Source organism: Erythrolamprus reginae, chromosome 1, assembly GCF_031021105.1.
Source record: "Erythrolamprus reginae isolate rEryReg1 chromosome 1, rEryReg1.hap1, whole genome shotgun sequence".
Taxonomy (NCBI): domain Eukaryota; kingdom Metazoa; phylum Chordata; class Lepidosauria; order Squamata; family Dipsadidae; genus Erythrolamprus; species Erythrolamprus reginae.
The window spans coordinates 317,808,181-317,831,588 of NC_091950.1; the positions used below are offsets into that span (position 1 = coordinate 317,808,181).

General features: G+C 37.1%; 1 protein-coding gene across 3 annotated transcripts in view; it reads left to right on the forward strand.

Annotated features, from left to right (window-relative positions):
* Positions 1-22,542, forward strand: part of AIG1 (androgen induced 1) — a 71,298-nt gene extending 48,756 nt beyond the window's left edge. For 2 of the 3 annotated variants that reach the window (XR_011557437.1, XM_070733649.1), the window contains 3 exons: positions 8,926-9,041; positions 15,876-16,039; positions 18,702-21,362. Coding sequence is in view for 2 of the 3 variants with exons in the window: in XM_070733649.1 (XP_070589750.1) it covers positions 8,926-9,041; positions 15,876-16,039; positions 18,702-18,739 (318 nt within the window). In the remaining variant the exon portion in view is untranslated. Of the gene's footprint in view, positions 1-8,925; positions 9,042-15,875; positions 16,040-18,701 lie in introns of all 3 variants that reach the window. The other variant, XM_070733647.1, reaches the window with a different exon arrangement.
* The last annotated feature ends 866 nt before the right edge of the window (positions 22,543-23,408 follow it).

The window sequence follows — 23,408 nt, forward strand, 5'->3', positions numbered from 1 at the left end:
ACTTTTCTTTCCTATTTAGAGGAGAACAATGCTGCATTACTTTCCTATGTATTCAATCTTTATGCAAAATATGTATTGAGGAAACTGAATTGGAAGGATATGAAGTAGTTTTATTGTTATGGCTGTTTTTCAGTGAAATCTGTCATATTTTATGTGCAAATACACAGCCTTGGGAATGGGGTTAATATGGTCAGTAGACAATAGACAATAAATTTATTTTAGTAGCTTCATTCAAAATTTATTGAACGCAAGAAATGTCAGCAGAAAAGGTCAGCAAGGACAATGCTGCATTAACTTTGCCAAAGGCCACTCGAATGTTAGAAAAAACTTTCTAATGGCAGCAATAGTTTGTCAGTGAAATAAATGTTGTAGGTTTTCCTTTATTGGATATATTCAAGGAGAGGCTGGGCAAGGGGCTGGACTCAATCCCTTAAATGGCATTTTCTGATTGTATGATTTTTGTAAACCCAAGAAAATGTTTTCTGCCATTCTGAGTTTGCTTATTTTAACATTGTTCGTTTTGGCTGTTCCTATTTGGCATTGATAGGTATTAAAGAAATAATAACATTCAGGCAGAAATAACAATACATGCTCCTAGATTAGTTTGCATCAGTGTTTGCATCTAAAGCGAATGGCTTTATTACTAAGCATATTAAGTTTCAATTTAACAGGTAGTATTTTCATATTAAAGTACATATTGTGTAATTTAACAAAGTTAGAATGGTTGCAAAAGAACGACCAAGAAGTCTTGATGCTTAACTGTAGTATAAAATTTTCAATTAGCAATTAAGTATTCATAACAAACAAAAACTCTAAATCAGAATTCTGTCTTGATGAACCAAAAATCTCTGCCAAATCCAGGTTAAGATGATTTGGGGTGTAACTAAAAATATGTTTAAGCCATTGTAAACTCGCAGCATGAACTTGTATCAAAAATTTCCACATTTGGTTGAATTAGCTTCTATGCGCAAACCATTCCGGGAATGTCTTTGGAATATATTGTAAATATTGTTACACTATTTTTATTTTTTTTATTTTTTTGGGGGGGGGGGTTGTTTATAAAAAAATTTATTGTTCTTCCACACCTTACAGAGATTCAAATTCACATACCTCAAATTAAAATACAATATAATATAATATCAATAGCCAAATTCTTAATCAAAATGTTACACTATATTAAATTTGTAGTTGCTTTTTATAATAAATATCTTTAGGAGGTTCTTTACATGTGTAGATGTGTGGGGGAATCTAAGTTAACATACATGACCCAATACTAATTAAAAAGCAAAGTGGTATTTAAACAGTCCTTCCTATCACTGTCTGTTATTGCCACTGCACCAACTCCCTCTTCCCTTCCTCCAGGTATGGCAAACTCCCACCTGATGCAATATTCGCTGTATTAAGACACACAGATATTTTCACCTACTTTTTTAGGCGAGGGGAGTCCGTTTTGTAGTCCAAAAAATATGGTGAATAAAAATGAATGCAACTGAAGATTTATTATTTGGAACTTTTTCAAAAGTTATTCTACCATCCTATAGTAACTGGGATCCTAAACCATTTTTGGATCAAATGCTTGTACTAAATTGCTTTAGCTCTGCCAAGATAATCATTATTATTCATATTGTTATTGGGAAAAAATTTAATTTAAGCTTTCAGAAATATCTCCCAAGTGTCTCATATTATGAGCAATGTTAAAACATTTGGCAAAGTTCTTTGTTTTGTAAATGTTGATGGGACTTAGAAAAAGAGGCAGAATTATTTTCAATAGTCTTCAAAGATAATGGAAACCCAGAAAAACATTTTTGGTATGCAATCCAAATAAACGTATATAAAGTGGTACCTCTGCCTAAGAACGCCTCTATTTACAAATTTTTAAAAATAAGAACAGGGTTTTCAAGATTTTTTTGCCTCTTCTCAAGAACCATTTTCCACTTACAAACCCAAGCCTCCGAAACTATAACTGGAAAAAGCAGGGAGGAACCTCCATGGGGCCGCTCTAGGAATCTCCTGGGAGGAAACAGGGCCGGAAAAGGCAGGGTGAAACCTCCATGGGGCTTCTCTAGGAATCTCCTGGGAGGAAAAAGGGTCTCCACCCTCCCTGAAAAAGCATCTTTAGAACAGACCAGAAAAGTTAAGGTGTAGTCCAGTGTTCCCTCTAATTTTTTTGGGGGGTGGGCGGAAAAGTATAGTGTCTGAGCGGCAGTCCCTTTGGGACTGGGCGGCACAGAAATAATAAACAAACAAACAAACAAACAAACAAATAAAAAACCCACCCTGTTTTGCCTCAGAGAATTTCAAAATAAAATACTGTACTGTGTGTCTATAACAGTGAGCTCATAATAGGGCAACTCTATCAATATCAAAATGCCACTTAAATATTTGAGCTAGTTTCAAACTAGATTTTGATTTTCTTTCTCTCTTCCTTACTCCCATTCTTTTTCTTTTTCTTTCTCTCTTTTTTCTATCTGTTTCTCTCTCTTCCTCTCTTCCTCTCTCTCTCCTTCCCTCTCACTCTTTCCCTCTCGGCTTCTGGGCAGGTTTGGAAAACTCTGAGTTGATGATGATTTTTAAGTGAGCGATTGCTCACTGCTCAGCTTAGAGGGAACTATGGTGTAGTCCCATTCCATTTTTACATAAGCATCCAGTAATGTAATGGTACTAGATAAGTTGGAAATGCTTATAAATCCATTTGGGATTGTGGTTGGATTGTTACTGTTGCAGAAGTATGCTTTGACAATAACATGTAGAAAGCATTCCATTGAAATGACTGCTTGTCATGCTAGTCATTGGCATGGTGCTTGACTGCCCATCTGTTCTCTGGAATCTTCATCTGTCAAATAAATAATAATAATCCTTTTCTTTATTTCATAGGAGAACTACCGTATTTTTCAGAGTATACGACTCACCTTCTCCCTCCTAAAAGAGGATGAACTTTTGGGTGCGTCTTATACACCAAATGCAGCCCCTCAAATGGAGGTTTCAAAGGCTGAAAACAGCCTGTGAAACCTCCGTTTCAGATGTTTCTCCTTTCAGTCTCTGAAACTTCCATTTGAGAGGCCGGGCGGGGCTACAACGGAGATTTCAGAGGCTGAAAAATGCCTATCAAACAGGTTTCAGAGGCTGGAAAAAACCCTCTGAAACGGAGGTTTTACAGGCTGGAAAAGCAAGGCACAGAGCTCACAACCAATGAATCTATTGCAGATTGAAGGTATTCTAGGGAGGCCACCCCCCTCCCATCAACTTTTTTCTTATTTTCCTCCCCACAAACTAAGGTGCATCTTATACTCTGCTGCGTCTTATAGTCCGAAAAATGTGGTATTTAGAAATGAGCATTGGACATAGGGTATATGGTATTTTTTACATTTATAGTGACACATGATATGTGTATTATATTATACCTATATATAAAATAATCTAACAATGTGGAACATGAGAAAGGATTGTATAAAATTATTAATGTTAATAATATAACTAATGTTTTTATAATGGTTCGTTTAACATACGGTGCCAGGCTTGTGATTCTGTGCATAACTTACATTCGCATAATATATATTTGCTTCTCTTCTGTCATGTCCTCATAAAATGCTAAATAATAATTAATGATCAGCACTGTACAAAATATGACTTAACATTTAATTCTATGAATGAATATACTTCATGCTGCTGCAATCTTATAGTTTATATATAATTTTACATAATAATATTTGTAATAGGTATGTTATCCTCTGAAAATTGGTCCCCTTACTTATCTGCTTTTGATTATGCTCAGAGTATACCAAAAGACTCCTGTACTAATCTTGTCTAAAACTAAAGCCACATAGTTCGTGCATGAGGCTGTCAGACATGAGTAGTTGCAGATGTCAGTGCGTCAGTGGCAAGGAGCCAAGAAGATGGATTAAGGCTTAGTCACTGAAAAATGCATGCCAACACATTTGAGGCACCAACACTGCGCCACCTCATAAGGAAAATGTGTCATGACCAGAAATCGATAACCTCTTGGAGGCAATGTATTTGATTAATTATACTGGTGCATGCTTGGCAGTGTAGTTGCATCTAGCATTGACTTAATCCTTTTTGCAAGAGGCTGTATTGTAACTACATTCTTAGGTCAAAAATAAATTTGCTTTTAAAAATTCAGCGCATAGATATCATGTCTCTTATGCAGGTTTTATTGCATATATTGCATGATTTTTACAATAGCATTCATTTAACTTAAATTAAAATAGCATAAAAGTGTTGGTAGAATGAAGATGCTATAATATGCCTCATAAAACAAGAACAAAAACATACCGCGAAACGAGTTCAAATCGAAGGAATAGCTAGCCTCTCAATGTAACATCTGTCCATAGTGGACACCGAGCTAGCAGGTAGCAAGGAGAAGCCGCTACTCCGCACTTTCCATCAGTTGGTACAGTAGAGTCTCAGTTATCCGTCCTTCGGATATCCGACATTCCGGATCATCCGATATCGTGGCTGCTTGGGGGTGTGGCTGTAGGCATTTCTACAGACATACCCCAGACACGCCCCCAAACATGGCAGCCATGACAGTGAAGAAATGCAGTTTCACTCTTCAGCTAATCAGAAGCAGTGGGGGGTGGAGAGAGGAGAGGTAAGCTTGGAAACGTGTTCCTCTCATCTCATCTTTCAGGCAGGAAGGTTACACTGAGAGGAGCCGGGGCAGGGAGGCGCAGGTTGCTTCAGTGCCCAGGCGGGTGGACAGGCGGGCGAGCTGGGAGGAGCAAAGTGGAGGGCAGCAGGGACCCCGCTGGCAGGAAATGTTCATGCTGGCAGCGACAGTGGCTTGGGCAAGCGGAGGAGGGAAGGAAAGAGTGTGCGAGGGGCGGACAGAATACCCGTTGGCTTTTAGTAGTTTGCAGGAGCTGGAGCCTATTTATTTTTATTTATTTTTCTCCTGCCTTGATTTTGAGTCAGGTCAAGGCCACATACAGTAGAGTCTGGATTATCCAACATTTCAGCTATCTGACCCTCAGCCCGCCCGTTTATGTTGCATAATCAAGACTCTACTTAGTTATTCTGAAGTTAAGAAGAGAACCCCTGGAATGGTTCTTTATTAAGCACTGAACTTTTCACTTTTCATTCTTTTTTCACTCTGACATTTCTATTTCATTTGATTGCTTATAAAACAAATGATAGGCATTTTAGAAATTGAAACATGGAATACCTGAAACCTTGGGTTACTTCTAGATATGTATCAAGTCGGATGGAGATTAAATGAAAGTTGAGCAAAGTGTGGCAATTTATGGTATCATTTATCTTGAGATCTGGAAGACAGGAATTCTATTTGATGACATTTGTTTAGACTTTTTCCCATTTAAACTTCTGCTAGGTATTGAAAACAACCTGTAACATGCACCGTTATAAAAGTCAAAACTTGGCGATTTTGGGGGATATGCTGTTTCCTGGACAAATGCTTGATCTTGGGACAACCAGTAGAAAGCATGAAGTTTGAGAGGTTGCTGAACATTGACAAAAGATGAGGGCAGGAATGTCTGTAGGAAGTGACCAGAAAGTCAGTATAGAATAGGATTGAAAAGGATCTTGGAGGTCTTCTAATTCTCAAGCAGGAGATGTTATACCATTCTGAAGAAATAGTTGTCCAGTCTCTTCTTAAAAATCTCCAGTGATGGAACATCCACACAAACTGTTCCATTAATTAATTGTTTTCACTAATAGATTGGATCTCTCTTTAATGATTTTTCACCCATTACTTCTTGTCCTGCCCTCAGGGACTTTGGAGAATAGGTTGACCCCTCTTCTCTGACAGCCCCTGAAATATTGAAAGACTGCTATGGTGTCATCCTTAAACTTTCTCTGTGATAGGTTAGACATACTTCGTTCTCTTGACTGTTCATCATACAATTTAGCTTTCAGAACTCTTATCGTCTTTGTTGCTCTTCTCTGCTCTTCTAGGGCCTAAACATCTTTTTTGTTTTGTGCCAGTCAGAACTGGACTCAGTATTGGAAGTGTGGTCTCATTAGTACAGTATAGAATGGTATTATCACTTCTTGCAATCTTGAAGCTGTCCCTTCGTTGGTGCATCCTAGGACTGCATTGGCAATCTTAGGAGCTGCAGCACACCACTGACTCATACTTAAATGGTGGTCCACCGGGATGGATACTTCCATGTGATCAAAGTCCATTATGAGATAATTTATTTATATTTAACAGAATTCTCTTTCAGGGGTTTCTTTTAAGTAGACTACCAAATTGCAGCGTGGAATTTGACTTTTGTACTGATAATTGTATCTATTACAGAAAGACACAACCAGGATTTGTTGCTGCTGCTCATAATCAAACTTTCACATCTCACTCTGAAGCAGATTAACCTAGAGTTGGTCTGCTGTTGATTACTACAATATTTGGTAATCCGCTGATGGGAAAATCTATCAATGTAAGTATAGGAAGTGAAAGTAGATGAATTGTGAACTGTTCATTCTCTACTTGGCCATTTAGTGTAGCAGCTCAAACAGCATTCTGAATTATATCATTATGTATTGATTAGAAAAGGACACCTAAATAAAATTGTTATGAATGGATTCTAGACCTGTTCCATTTCTTATATATTAGTAGCAAGAGCTCTTTAGATTTAGAAGAATGGAAATTTTGTTAATAGAAATAACAAAAGAATGACAAAATAACAAAAGACTTTCCCATCAAGCAAAGTAATTCAGCAAAACATTTTATAGCTTATACTGTCTGAATCTTAAACACTTAATTTACAGATTTCTGGATTTTTGAAGCATAGATAGAAATTATTTCTCTCCTATATCTCCTATACCTTTCTTCTATTCCTATATCTCTTATTCTATTCTTTCATTGATTTGTTCTATTACTATATCTTCTTTTCTATTATTTCTTAGATATATTTTACTATGAGTATCTCCTCTATAACCTTCATCATGTATTTTACTATGTGTATATAGATATATACCCACTAAAACCCTCATTGTGTATTGGACAAAATCAATTAATTAATTAATTAAATGTGTTTAACATTCTCATTACAAACAAGTATTTGTATAATTATTATTAAAGATGTGCAGACCTAAGTAATATCTTTAGATAGCTTTATCCTTTATGAGTATGTCCTACCATCTTTTATCCCATCCAAATACTGCCTGTAATTATCTCTTTGATTGACAAATCACATTAACTGCATCCTATGAGAAAAATACTTCTGTTCTGCATATCTATCATTAACTAATTAGATGAATTGGGATTTTGGTATCATATGAAAAAGCTACATCTGTCTATTCACTTTCTCCAGATGCAAATTGTATTTATATACTTCTGCCATATTCTCACCTTTTTTGTTAAGCTATAAAACCACAAACGTTGTCATTCATCATAGATAAAACATTCTGATGTTTACCTGCAACTTTTCTACCTCTACAAGTAACATTTTTCACACAATATTTCATGTGTGCTCACACAATATGATTTGTTAAAAATGATATTGGCATTATTATTTTAATTCTCTGTTAATCCTCGATGTGAAACTTGTAACTGCTCAACACTTCCGTTTATGTTTTTTCACTGAGGAATTGCAAGAGGGAGGAAGGGTTGTTATAATACCCATTGCTTGCATATTGAAATATAAGTTAGATTACAATGCCCAGTGTAAAGTTAATTTTATGAAGTTCTTCATTGCTTTTTGTTCATTTGTTTTAAATATCCAATGCTTTATTGCTAATTCCAGTTCTATTTTAAATATATTAGAAAGCATCAGTTCCAAAACAGATTCTTGGGAGAATCTTTTTAACCTCATATATGTCACTTGTGAAACCTCTCCTTTGATGTTTACTACCTGCGTCTTGTGTTTATTTAAATCAGCTACCAATAAATGAGAGGACATTTTTCCTCTGATCCCATATATGCTTAATTTACTCCAGTGTCTACATAAGATCCTTATGCACTTGGAACAATAGTAGCCCTTTGTTTCTTGTTTACTATCTTTCATTTCCAATAAGTTTGTTTCTACTGCTATTTCGTACTGCAATTCTTGCAGCCGAATCTGTATTTATACTGATTTTTATTTGGTTGTCAATTATGAGTCTAAACTTAATGGTTCTATATATAATAATTAACAAATCACACCATGAAACTTAACATTTTGTTTAGGTTCAGTCTTTATATAAAAAAGTAATGATTATGAAGCAGTGTATGTAAAATAGAAATATCATTTGTTCTTCAGCTTGCTAATTATTGCATTGTTACCATCAGCACTTTTAAGATGAGCTATTCTATTAGGTTAAACAATAGTTTTTATTTCTAAAAAGTCACTTAATCTGTGATTGCAGAAAACTGGACATTGAGAAAGAGCAAGAAAAAGTAAATACAGTAATTAGTTTCAAAAAGGCCAAATGATCAGCACATATAAACTCATATACTTTGGAAAATTGATGGGAATAGATAATGAAATAGAACAGGGGTGAAACCCAGCAGGTTCTGCCAGAATCGGTAGTGGAAATTTTGAATAATTTGGAGAACCACTGGCTGGCCTCAAAGTGAGGTGGGAATGGACATTTTGCAATATTCTTCCCCCAGGAGTGGAGAAGGGATGGGGATTTGCAGTATCCTTCCCCTGGAGTGGGGTGGGAATGAGATTTTGCAGTATCCTTCTCCTGCCATGGCCATCAAGCTATGCCCACCAAATCATAGCCATAGAACTGGTAGTAAAAAAAATTGGATTTCACCACTGGAATAGAAGAACGTTTGGCAAGGTTGAAGGAAGATGAACAAGGGTAAACAATATGTAAAATGAATGGCTGGAACTAAAGGAACCATTGGAACGTTCTTGAGAGAGCTAATTATTATTGCTAATTCAATAATTGCTTAATAAATACATTTATAGAAAATGCTTCCCTGAATTGTTTTCTCCTATCTTGCTTTCATTGTAGCATACAACTGTTTTACCTTTTATATTGATTGAGATGAGAACGACCCATCATGAATATCCCAGCAGGACCTATGGACTGATTGCTGTGTGCACTATTTCAGTTTGCTACATATTATGGTAAGGAATTCATTTTCTCATTGTGGAATCTAATCACTGCTATCTCGGTCTCGCCAAGCAGGCTTTAATAAAAAGTTTCACACTGTGGTTTTTCTGATGCTATATGGCTTATATTTTTAGGGACTTTCCCACCACCCCTCTTCCATAAGACATTATTTAGGAATTTGTTCTATTCCCCTCTCTTTTTGAGATCAACACAATTAAAAAGTAATTGTGTTCAGTTTCACAAAAGTGAAGTGTATTCAAGTGAAAATGGATGCAAACCACTTGACGATTTATGCAGAAGGGCACTTTACCTCAAAGCAAATGAAACATTGTCCAATTCAAGCTGGTATCTGAATCTGAAATGGGATTAAGAAACCCAAAGTTTTGATCTTCTGTATTGATTAAAATAGGAAGTGTACAAATTGTAACCTTTATACGACCTTTTGGAAGAAATGAAATAATCAGAGAATAGATGCAAAAACCCACAAACCCTTCTAATTTTTAAATGAGAGTATTGAGTGTTGCATTTTTCCATCTCTGATATTATTAAATGACATATGGAGGCAAAACTGTGCCTTCTGAGGTGATTTAGGTCCCACAGAGTTGACCTTCTCCGAGTCCCGTCAACTAAACAATGTCGTTTGGCGGGACCCAGGGGAAGAGCCTTCTCTGTGGCGGCCCCGACCCTTTGGAACCAACTCCCCCCAGATATCAGAGTTGCCCCCACCCTCCTTGCCTTTCGTAAGCTCCTTAAAACCCACCTCTGTCGTCAGGCATGGGGGAATTGAGACTTTCCCTTCCCCCTAGGCTTATAAAATTTATGCATGGCATGTCAGTATGTATGATTGGTTTCTAAATTGGGGTTTTAAATTAACTTAAATTAGATTTGTTTACATTGTATTATTATTGCTGTTAGCCGCCCCGAGTCTGCGGAGAGGGGCGGCATACAAATGTGATTAATAAAATAAATAAATAAATTATTAACCAGTTTTGAATTTAAGTGCAAATTGGAGGGTTGCAAAAGAATGACTTCCCATCTTCTCAGTTTGGCTGAGGACATTTTTGTTAATTCTTTTTGTTGCTTAACTGCTGAGGTCTGTAAATAGTGGAAGAAAGAAGGAAAGGGAAGGAGGGAGGAAGAAAACCTTCCTTGGGAGAAGGATGATCTATTCTATAGAATCAGGAAGAAGTATACGTAATGCAAGATCACAATTTTGCCCCATCTGCCCAAAGCCAAGTCAGTTCTGTAAGAAGCTTAATATGCCCTCCTAGGGCTATAATCTCTACTTTCAGATTCTGAAACCATAATATTTAAGGATGTATGTTTTGTTGCCTTACTTGTCAAAAAGCATTTCGTTTTCAGGCCAAGACTATTTTCACAAATCAGGGGATAATCCAGTGGCAAAATAGGTTCCTTGAATATTTGAAAACAGTTTGCAGTGTTAGTATGTCTACAAATGTTGTTAGTCTATAAGCAGAAGTTGAAATTGCTATGATTTCTAACTCTTTTACAAAGAATAGAATTTATTGGCCAAGTGTGATTGGACACACAAGGAATTTGTCTTGGTGCATATGCTCTCAGCATACATAAAATAAAATATACATTTGTCAAGAATCATGTGGTACGACACTTAATGATTGTCATAGGGGTCAAATAAGCAATGAAGAAGCAATATTAATAAAAATCTTAGGATATAAGCAACAAGTTACAGTCATACAGTCAACATGGGAGGAAATGGGTGATAGGAATGATGAGAAAAACTAGTAGAATAGAAGTGCAGATTTAGTAGAAAGTCTGACAGTGTTGAGGGAATTATTTGTTTAGTAGAGTGATGGCGTTCGGAAAAAAACTGTTCTTGTGTCTAGTTGTCTTGGTGTGCAGTGCTCTGTAGCGACGTTTTGAGGGTAGGAATTGAAACAGTTTGTGTCCCGGATGTGAGGGGTCAGTAAATATTTTCCTCACCCTCTTTTTGACTCGTGCAGTATACAAGTCCTCAATGGAAGAAACAAGAATTTCATTCCCCCAAAAGTGGGAATATGTACATTTAAATTCTTTTTGTGTCCTTTTTCCTTTTTGCTTGCCTTGACTAGAAATTCAGACCATTTCTTTTCTTCCTCCCCAGGCATATTCAGTATTAAATTGCCTGTTATTTGATAAGACCGGAAAATGGTAGGGACTTAACCAAATGGCTATAGCATGGGACTCTAAAATGAATTTTAATGCATGTTCCCTTCTGCTTATCTAATAATAAGCAGTACAACAATTGTACTGTTGAAGGCATTCATTAGAGTTAATAACAAATAATCTTGTGTGGAAGCTTTATGTCTAAGGTTGATCAAGCCATTATTGTGCAATATTGAGTTAGCATGCATTCAAGGAGGAAAGAACTCCACAACAGAGGCCATCAGGTAATGTTTCCATGACAGCAGCACTACTTTTTGCAATTCCCTACATAGACATTGCAAGAATACTGCTAATGCCACTCTTCCAAAGAAGAGAAAGATAGTGAGACTAATTGCATACATTTGTATCTTAGCTGGTCTGAATGGCTAGTCATAGATAGGTCTGTCTTTATATTTGATGTAGAATTTAAGTCAGTTATTTTTTTCATTGTTAATTTGATTTATTTATTTGTAATGTTGCTTTGAGAGCAACAGTGACAATTTATTCAAGGATATAGATTACAGCGTTCAAAGGCTCTAGGATTAATCTTGTACTTCTTCCAGCTAGAAATCTATTCCAAATTCAATTGAAAAATTGTTCGTAGAGACAATGTTAATTAGAAAATAAAATTACTATATCTTAAAGAAGTGTTCCAAAAAATGGATTTGGACCCATTATCCTTCAGCTCTTCAAAATAACATCTATTAATCAGAATATTCACATACAAATCTTAACAAATCAATAAGTATCAGTTTCTGCTATTCAAAATGCTATTGAAAATAAGTGATGTGGTTTTTGTTGATAACAGCATAATTAAATGGGTGAGAAATTTTCTACTGATTTCGAAAATATGCTTAGGATATTTATCTTGATTTATTAGGGAGTAGTGAAGCAGATGGAAACATTTTTTGAGAGTTTCTCATACAAAGCATTTTGGAACACACCACACTATTCCCCCCCCAAGCGCGCCCCCCATATTTAAGGGACATAGTTTCACCTTAAATTTGGTCAGGCTAACTGTCATTTATATCTGTATTGTCTAATCCAAAAGTTGTGTGCAATTCCAAACTTGTTTTTTAAACAACAGAGCTTCTCTGACCAATTGCAAACTGGTGTGTAGTCAAAAATACAATAAAAATAGGTCATTCTCCATAGTGGAGGAAATGATTATCCAGGAATGGGTAGTAACTCTGCTTCTCTGCCTGGAGACTGAGTCATTTTTTTGGGGCCACACCTCTTCTGACTGGTTCCTTCCCAGTTCAACTCAATCTTCCTTGAGTAGAGGCAGAGAAAAATTTAGTTCTTGGATCATCTTTCAATTGTAAGACTTATTAGGATGTTTTATTTTCCTACCCCTTCTTCTTCCATTGGGAAGTGGAGATCACTGAAAGCGTTCCGGGGGCTTACCTGTTCACTGGTAAGCCACCTTCCGGTTCAGACCATAGTCAAGGCCCCTGCCCGTGCCCGCTTTTAGCGGTGGAGGCATTCCCTTGGATTGGGCCACCCCAGGTTTAGCCCATCAAGTGAGAGTGGCTCAGTCACTGCCTAGGTCATCCAGGCACACTGACAGCGGCTAGCCCACTCTGCATAGACAGAGAGGAAAAATAAAAGCCGTGGGTAGAGTGCTCTTTACAAGCCAGCCAGTTCGCCTTCCTAAGTCTGCAGAGCCAGCAATAGGAGAGCCACAGCAGGAGCTGCCCTTGTCTGCCTCTTGGGGATCGAGTGAAGACCTTCCCCCAAGGGTGGGATCGGCAACCGTTGCTCATTGTGAGTCAGCCTGCCTGTGCCATTGTTATTTTAACAGCTTTTGGCACCTCCTGCATCATTTGAACTGAGGCAGGGAGAATCTACCAGTTAGTCTGCCTAGCAACAGCAGGAGAGCTGTCAATGGCCGACTTGGCAGAAGGGAGGAGCGCTGTTGCTCTCAGTAGAATTAATCTGCCCAGTAACTCCTTTTATTTCCCTCCAACAGGGTTAATAGTTTCCTCTGACAGCCCCAAGAGACAAGAAGGTACTAAGGAATGCCCCCTCTTCCTCCAATTCAGGGGGTAGTCAGGTAGGTTCTGGAAGAGAGACCTCAGATAGTTCTGCTGGCCCCTTATTGGCCCAGAAGACCATAGTTTGCCGACCTGGTCAACCTGTTTGTGGCCCAACCCTGGAGGATACCTCAGGACAAAATCTGCTTCAGCCAGGGGGTCTTGGTCCATCCGGCCCCACAGTGGTTGCAGTTAACCACCCTGGAGTTTGAGTGGAGAGTTCTGAGTCAGGACAGTTTCGCCTCCAGGGTGATCGGGACAATACAGGAGGCCTTCCACTGACAGGATTTACAATGCAACCTGGATTTCCATTTGCAGCTGGTGCTATCTAAGAGACATTGACACTTTTTCAGCTGCAGTGGCTCAAGTCCTTGATTGGCCTTGATAAGGGTCTGATGCCTAACACCATCCACAGGCAGGTAGCTGCCCTGCCATTCTTTCGTATGGAGCAAAGGAATCCCTTTCCCAGTATCCCCCAGTCTGCCAATTCCTCAAGGGCACAACTAACTTAAGACCGCCAATGATGCACAGGTCCCAGTGGTGAGACCTGTCGAAGTTGTTGCGCACTCTCAAAGGGGCCTCCTTTGAACCGTTAAGAGCTACTAACTTGTGCTTTCTGACATCCAAGGTAGCCTTCCTGGTGGCCATCACATTGGCCAGGAAGATGTCAGAGTTAGCTGTCCTCTCAGTGAGGGAAGACTTATGTATCTTTTTCCTGACAGGGTGGTGCTAAGACTGGATTCCTCCTTAATTCCTAAGGTGAATTCCTGGTTCCATCAGGCTCAGGAATTAGTTCTGCCAAATTTCTATCTGGGGCCTTCTCATCCCTTTGAGCAAAGGTGGTGCACCTTGGATGTCAGGAGGGCTCTCTGTGTCTACATCAAGAGGATTGCCTCTTTTGGAGGACAAAGTCCCTATTTGTGTGTTTTCAGCCTTCATCCATGGGTGTCAGGGTCATTCCATTTGACTGTGAGACGATGGATCCAGGTATGCCTAAGCCTATAAAATCCAGGCTCATTCGAGGTGTCAGAATGTCACAGCCCATTCCAACAGAAGTGTGGCCATAAGAACTGTGTGGGTGATGTAGACCTCCATAGAAGACATTTGTTGAGCGGCGACCTGGTCCTCTCAATTCATCCGTGATTACAAATTGGATACCTATGCTTCAGCAGAGGCAGCCTTTGGCAGGCGAGTCCTTCAGAGGGTCCACACAGAACAGAGGAGCAGTGACCAGAGTGCTCCCCGCCCGCAAGACTGACTGGTTTTGGTAAATCCCATTCCTGGATGATCTTCCCCTCCACTATGGAGAAGGGGCATTGGTCCTACTTGATATGCTCCTTCGCCATAGTCCAGGAAGATTATCCAGCCCACCCTAAGAAACCACCTGGTTCAGGGTCCGGGAGGGATTACTGTTGTTTACAGGATACAAGTCTCATTATCGCTACACCCAGATTGACCCAGATTGTTTGGAGCAATATGCTATATGCTAACAATGTAAACTGCTCAGAGACTGCTGTAAAGTCCTGTGGAGTGGTATATAAGTCTAACTATTATTGCTATTGTTTGTTTTGTTTCTACTTATAGATCTATCTAGCTATCTATCTAGCTATCTATCTACCTATCTATCTCTACAGTGTCTGTCTATCTGTCTATCTATCTGTCATCTCTATCATCTAGCTTAGCTAGCTTGTTTTAGTTGCTTGAATTATATCATTATGGATTCCTATTTTTTTTCATTGTAGAAATAAAGTTTACTTATTGAAATTCTAATGAGCTTATGTAAATAATTTGGGTCCTTCCCATTAAATGAAACATGGATGCATGGATAGAAAGAAATAGAGACCACCGATCTGTGCAGCATTTTGGCTTCAAAGGCAAAAATAAGTTTTAGAGCCTGGGGGAAGTCACACATAATACTTGCAATCTCTGAAATCAGATAGCTTTTCTCAGTGCTGAGAAAAAAAAATGCAGCTGCTTTATGGAGTTGAAGACAGGTGTTACATAGGCACCCACACAAACGTTTTGGGCTTCAAATCTGAACATATCAGCGTAGCACAGGCCTGATATAGACAACAATTTTGAAAACGCTGTCAGTCCCACCAGACTGTCAAGAATCAACTTCACAGAAGGGCTAAAACTACTTTTCTTGAGAGTGGCTATAAACAGAATTTTTGAATCCAATTGTGCTTTTTCTCTTCCCTCTTTTATACTCCAGTGTATTATGTAGTTGTCTGGACCATATATATCATTGTGTACTTACGTTCTTCTCCTTGCTGTTTTGGTAACAAATCAGACCTATCGCTGTTGAGATTATCTTCCTTGCTTTCTACAGATATCTCACTTTTTGTTGCCTTTGATTGTAAGAAATGTTAAATAGGTTGATTGGAAATCAAGTAGTATTACAGTTGATGCAATAGAGCGAGTTAGATCTATAGATTCATTTGTGGAGGAAGAAAACCATTGTCTCCTACTCAGGATAGGATCTGTGAATCCTATACTAATTTAATTGGGAGTAAACCCCATAGTGTGAATTGCTTCTGAGCCATCATGCATTGGATTGAGCCTTTAAGAAACCAGGTGGATTATTTATTGTGTTTTTAACTGAATACTTCATTATTAATTGCATTTTTTGTATGTGTTTTTTCTTAGGGTCTGTTGGATATATCATGTGACTGGGGTTTGGGTATATCCTCTCCTGGATTACCTTGGGTCGACTACTAAAATTGTCTTCTTTGCAATTGTAACTGCAGTCATAAACATCTTTTACTTGCTGGGTGAAATACTGAACAACTGCATATGGGATACACAAAAATGTGAGTATCATATTGAGAAACTTTTTTTAATACAAAATACTTTAGTTACTTTTATTATAGGTCATACTTTTACTGTTATTGTTGAAATGTTTTTACAAAGTAACTCAATTATTTCTTTAAATGTAAATATGATGATTATTTCACATATTATTAATATTGCAAACAGGATTGGACAGCAAATGACAGTAATTAATGCTACCTCGGAGCTAAAAGCATCCACTTGATTAGCTCTTTCCCCTTTTTGTTGATTTCTTACCTGATGCTGGCTGTGCTCACAGAAACATTAGGTCTAATTATTCAATTAACCTTTTTACTGGGTTTGATCAATACTCAACCCAGATCCCCTGGATTTATATAATATAATAAAGTCATACTCCCCCATCCCACCCATAAAATAGTAGGCTGTATGAAGCTATTTAAGCATGATCTGAAGATCTCAAAGGCAAATATAAATATTGGTTTATTTTGGTTGATTGTAATTATAAAAGAGACAGCAAAGTCTCTCAGTAGGTGATAGAATCTTGCTGGGCTTAAGAAGGTAAACATGATTGATAGAAGACTTCTATGAAATAGCAGGGAATAATTTGCCTAAGTATGCAAGACAAAGAGAAGGGCAAACAATATTTCTATTGTTGCTAATAAAATGACATGAATGTGCCCATGAATACACTCAGTTAAGCAGTATCCTAATTGCATCGGTGAAGAGGCACATTAACTGTATTAACTTTGGGAACTGATATAAAATATTTGGAAAATATTCATCAATATCTACTTGCAGATCGCACAGAAAGAAGGCTTAAAAATATATGTGTCAGATAGTTTTATAAGTAGTTAGTCAGTTCCTGACATATATTAAAATAATGCAGTGTGTACATGCCAGATATAGGAGACAAGATGACAAAAATAAGAATTCCCAAAATGGAAATCCTTAATCTGAACTTTTTTCCTTAAGAATTATATTTAAATACCAATATAGAATAAATTGCAGTCAATTTTTCTAAAGTAAACCACTAACGTGAACCAAAGAAGAAATAAATATGCCCTATTTTTCCAGACCAGATTTGAGTCACATGTCTGGATGCTAGGATTTTGAACACTGGATCCATCAGCAATGAAATACTTTTCAACAAAGCTAAAATGACCTTTTTATAAAATGCAAATAAAATTGTGGATATTTAAACGACTCAGCGGAAAATGTTCCTCCAGCAGCAAAGGAAACAGAAGACCAGAAATTGGCACCACTGTAGTAGCCAAAGCCAAAATGTGTTCTTAGAGCCATGCCGTTGTTTGTTTTCTTAAACCTTTGACTGCAATTTGATTGTTTTGAGTTTGTCAGCAATACACAACTCACTGTATTTAAACTATTGGTTTTAACCAACCTCAATTGTTTCCTTATTATGCATTTTATTACTATCAGATTTCATTGCACGCCTGCTATAATCAAAACCAGAATATGAAAAGAGCCGATAGTTTCTTATAATTTTAAGGTAGCTAGCTCTTACACCTAGCAATTAAAATAGTAAAGAAAGGGTCATTTTTCCTTGCAGTGTTATGGTATAATAATGGCAGCCTCTAGTCTAGATGATCGTTTTTGTAATTATTGGGATTTTTCAATTCAATAAAATCACACACAAAAAAAGAATAGCAATATTAAAATGAATTAGGCTTTATACTATAACTGCATTTCTGTACCTATTTATTTCAGAGAAAGCCTCCTGAATAAACATTTCTAGAGTTAGCAAGAAGTCCTGAAATGGATGACTTAGCTTAGATGAAGATACAAGGATTTAACTATATCAACTATTTGCTGAATGTTTACTTGCAGATAAAAGTATGTTGTAGTATTCTAACTTAAAGGAATAACAGAAAATGGACTTATCATTAGTTAATTGTATATAACACACTATAAAGTTTATTAAAGTTTACGAAAACAAATAAACTATAAAGATATATATTTTGATAAGATATAAGAACACTACTTTTTTTAATTTTTAGAAAAATACATGGTTAATTTTTAAAATATGAATAAAATGTAGCTTGCAGGTTAATATATGAAAAAAATATTTTTATTGAAATTTTATCAATGAAAATATTTGTTTGGAACCTTAGTATTTTGTTAACATTCCAAAATCAGAGTCTTGGTAGGCTCCTTTTCAGATCAACAATTTGATTTGATAAAGTGGGCTGTAAAAAACTTCTGGCTTTTAGTAAAATATGTTACTCTAAATGAACTATCAGACTCCTCCTGATTTTTGATTATCATAGACCAGGAGTGTCAAACTCAAGACCCACAAGCAGTCCCCTGTGTTCTTGTTTTCGCTAGCAGAGAGTTGCAGGAGGCTGTTGCAACGAAAAACGGAGCTCGGGAACCTGTTTTTGCTGGCACAGTACTCGGGCCACCACAGGTGCCCCTGACATGAGTGACATCAAAGTGGCCATGCCCATCCTGGCATACCCACCCCAGATTCCCAAGATCAAACACAACCTCGATGTGGCCCTCAATGAAATTGAGTTTGACACCCTTGCAATAGATTAACATAGCTCTCCTCATCTATTGGGAAGACCAGTAAATTAAAAACAATTTATGCAGAAGAAAAATAACAACATTCACCTTCTTGTTTACACAAGCATTTCAAATGCTTTTTGTTGTTGTTCTGACCAGGTATAGAAGAAGGAAAAGGAAAATCTAAATCAGACTGAATACAGGATAAAAGAAGAAAATAGAAGACTGCTGTTATGTATGAGCGGCATCTCATAACATCAAAAGAAATTTCAAAGAGGCCATTTATATTAACAGTGCATTCAAAATACTTTGTTTTTTAAAATGGAATGTTGATTTTATAATCTTGATATCTTTGCTACAACTTTGGAGGCATTGGGAAATGGATATATCTTATATGCTGAACATGACATTATTTATACAGAGAGAGTGAAAAAGAGAAAGAGAGTGAGAGTGTGTCTTTCCAGCAACTGCATTAAGAATTAAGAAAGGTCTATTTTGTCTTAGACTTGGAAACATTAGAAAAGTCAAGTTTGAATCATTTGGGTTAAATCATAAAGCTGCATCTGTGAAAGGACGGATAATCCCCTTTAAACAAATTCAGGACTTTTGATTATAAACCAAAGAGTTCTGAGTTGCTGCCAATACATCTGAATACCTGAAGCATGGTGGTGTGTACCTGAAGCATAGGGCATTCAGATTTGGAGGTTGTCTATGAAAGGCCTATGAAGAAAGATCAATGAAAAAATCCCCTCTGAGAATTATATTTTAAAAAGGGAGTACCCTTCACTTTTTAGAACCTCTTTTCAAATAATTCATTGAGGAATAATATAACTTCTTCAAGATAAGGAGTTGGTTTAACTCATGATACCAGTCACTGCATCAACTGAAAAAATCATTTGTAATTTAAACATATGCATATTATTGCTTGCATATTTTAAAAAAGCATTCCTTTCCCCCATTACCAGGGAAGGGCTGCCCGTCGCTGGTGCTACCAGTGCACTCCCAATGGCAGGCACCGGTGGGTGCATATCCAGCAGGCATATGCATTGGCGCAACACTCACACGCGAAAGATTTTGCCAATTTTCGGCATTTTTTTTTAGCATGCCCAATATTGCCCGTTACTTAATGGCCAAATGTTTTTCTCTATTTTTTATAGACAGAATCAGGTATCTTGGTCAGCTTCCACCATATCAAGAAATGACGAAGTTCATTCTCTTGAGGCTTTTTTTCATTAAAACTTTTCCTAAATAAAAAATAACTTGTGGGATACTGCTATATAATAGTTATTTATAACTTGGTTTATAATCCATATTACACAAAGAAAACTGGAGTGGGGATGCATCTAATGGGAACAACTGAATTGGTACTGGCTCTAGTGCCCACATGATTCAGAATGACAGAGGGAGCATTGAGCATGCAGTGTGAGAAATGAACAGTACAGTACAAAAAATTTGGGAGGACTGCTGTAAGATCCCAGGAGAAAAACAGGTAGCTTTTATAGTGTTTAGAGAATCGGTTGAAATGTTCCAATCATGCCAGAAGTATTGTTCTTGAAATGGACAGCTCTAACTGCACATTGATGCAAATTAGTGTTAATAACTTCACAATTGTAAAGCAGCTTCCAACACATAAGCAGCACGTGTATGTGTATATGTAACATGTGGATGTAACGTTTGAAAGTACAGGTGATCCTTAGCAACAGTTCACATGTCGTTCAAAGATTCAGTGGCACTGAAAAAAGATGACTTAAGAGCATTTTTCACCCTTACGGCTGTTGCGGCATCTGATCAAAATTCACATGATCAAAATTCACATGATCACATGATCAAAATTCAAACGCTTAGCAAATGACTCATATTTATGACAGTTGCGTGTCTCAAGGTCATAAAATCCCCTTTTGCGACCTGAAAAGCAAAGTCAATGGGAGGCCAGATTCACTTAACAACCTTGTTACTAACTTAGCAATGATTCACTTAACAACTATGGCAAGAAGGGTCATAACGTGGCAAAATTTACTTAACAGCTGTAGCTTAGCCATAGAAATTTTGGGCACGATTGTGGTCATAAGCCATGGACTACCTCTTTATGTGTCTTCTTGCCAAGGAAATTTTGTGGAAAATTCTGAGAAGACCAATACAATTTGGTGTGGCAATTGTGAGAAAAGTGGTGGCAACTCTGATAAATGATCACATTTGCCAACCCAACTTCCTATTACTGTATAATGATTTTTCATCTAAGGGCATCCCCTGAAAAAATGCTAGTAAATCATTGATGTGATTCTCCTAGGCTTTTGAGTTAAAAAAAATATTTAGCAACAATAGAACTAAACAAAATTCATGGTGGAATAAAAAAGAACTAATAAAGTACTGAAACATAACATCCTGAAATAATAGAAAATGGTCAGAAAGGGCAACTTTGAAATACTCGTTTTTAAAGACAAAAATGAAAGAAGCGGGTAATACTCAACAAGATGGAAAGAGCATCTTATGTACCAAAATGAAGTAACCAAATGTATACCATAGTACAGTTTTCCCCATATAACTGAGGAATTTATGATGTAATCTTATTTATGTCTAAGTGAGAGATGGGAATGGTGTAATAGGGCTTGTTCCTTGGCAAGTGGCTTATGACTGCATTTACTATTTGCAATAACGGCTAAAAGAATTCAACTGAATCACGTATCGTTTATCAGGAAATATTTACAGATGCTGTCAATTAAAGGTATTTAAACACTTCACTGGTACAATGTAAATTAAGGTTTCATTGTCAACAATGTACATTTGACTTGATAAAAAAATAAATGCCTGCAGTTTTGTGAATAGGACTCAAGCATGTTCATATGGCAAAGCTTACATAACTAATTTTTTTTGCTGCTGTGACTGTATTTCTCCTTCTCATTGTTTTATTCATTAACTAAGTGTATCCTCTGAGTTCTTGTAGCAACACTGCTCCTTCCTTCCTACTTCTTGTTTCCAAGGAAGTGACTGATGCCTAAAAACTACAGTGTGGATTCTTATTACTGGCCTGAGGGCTCATGATTATTTTTCTGATGATTCTGATCCTTTGTGTGCCACAGCTGATCAAAGAATGTACAAATAGCCAGTTACAAATACCACCATCTGATAAGTGGAGGGGTGGCCACCAGTGCCCATCCTCTTCAACAAATGAACATATTACAGCTATAATTTCGGTAAATTTAATAGCAAATCACTTGGGAATATTTTTAAGTATTAAGATTATAAAAAAGCTGGTACAAAATAAAGAATTATGAATGAACTGGATATAAATTTCAATAGATCTATTTTTGTTTATAAACCGGATCTTTTTCTGATTTTAAAAATGGGTCCAGAATAGTTTATTTTCTATGTTAAGGGGGAAAGTATTGGACTTTGTTAGCAAAACAATGTTTTCTGGTTTATCGAGGTGCTGATTCTTTCCTACAAAATCTCTCAAAAATCAGTCCAGATGCAAGTCTGTAATTATAGGGTCTTCTTCTAAAGATTTGTATAAAACAAATCTTGGTCACTTTTATCTGTCAAACTTGGTAAAGTAATACAGATTTAGATTCAGTGGCACCCTTCATGAACAGCAGCTTTCTTGTCAACAAAAAAGCAGGAACAAAATCTGGATCAAAAATATATTCTTTTCCTGAACTTTCCCAAGCTAAGACTGACCTTTGTACTTGTCATGTTTAGTCTGTGAATAATGGGCCAAGATTGAAATGGTTAATACAGATATGTGCAAATGTATCTTGTTTGTGAATTTCAGTTCAATGTGACGGATTTTAAAAAAATTCTGTTTAGTTACCAGTTTAAGTAGAAATCATGTCATTGCACATATTTTTAAAACACAGTTTATTAAAATGTTAAACTTTTCCCACATGGATAATATTGCCTAATCTTTCCATTGCACAGTCCATAAGCAGAGAATGATCACAAGTCAAAGATTTTATGTGGAGGGGGATACTGACCTTCCATCATAATAAAATATTATTTGCTATTTTGTGCTTTCTAAATTGAAGTTTTTCATATGTTGATAATTTCTACATTTTCATTTTACAATTCAGCATCAGTATCACTGAATTTTGACTAAAAATCTTAGAACGGATTACTTGGATTCCAAAATAATTTATCAGTTTTTAAAGCTAGGGGCTGTATTCTCCCCCTTTTTTAGTTTTTTTCCCCTTCCTTATTATTATATGTTAAAGCATCTTTTTAAAAAGTAGACACCAACAAAAATAATTAATACATTTCAAATTTTAACAAGAGTTCTTGGTTATTTCTTCAGAAACACTTTTTTCTTTTTCTAATTAGCTCTTATGTTTTTAGAATATAATGTTACATAGAGCCTTATCACACATTTTTGGACTGAGTCCATTAAACTCACGCACACTCACACACACTCTCTCTCTGTCTCTCTCCTCTCCTCTCTCTCTCTCTCTCTCTCTGTTTTTGCTGAATTTGAAAATTAAGGGAGACTAGGATAGATCTATTTTGGCCTTATTTTCGCCTCATCAGCTAGCCATACCCTCACTATATATATATACAGTGATCCCTCGAGTATCGCGAGGGTTACGTTCCAAGACCCCTCGCGATACTCGATTTTTCGCGATATAGTGGTGCGGAAGTAAAAACACCATCTGCGCATGCGCGCCCTTTTTCCATGGCCGCGCATGCGCAGATGGTGGAGTTTGCGTGGGCGGCGGGGAAGACCCAGGGAAGGTTTCTTCGGCCGCCCAGCAGCTGATCTGCTTGGCAGCGGGGCAGCAGCGAGGAGCCGAAGATCGGGGTTTCCCCTTTGCGTGGGCGGCGGGGAAGACCCAGGGAAGGTTTCTTCGGTCGCCCAGCAGCTGATCTGCTCGGCAG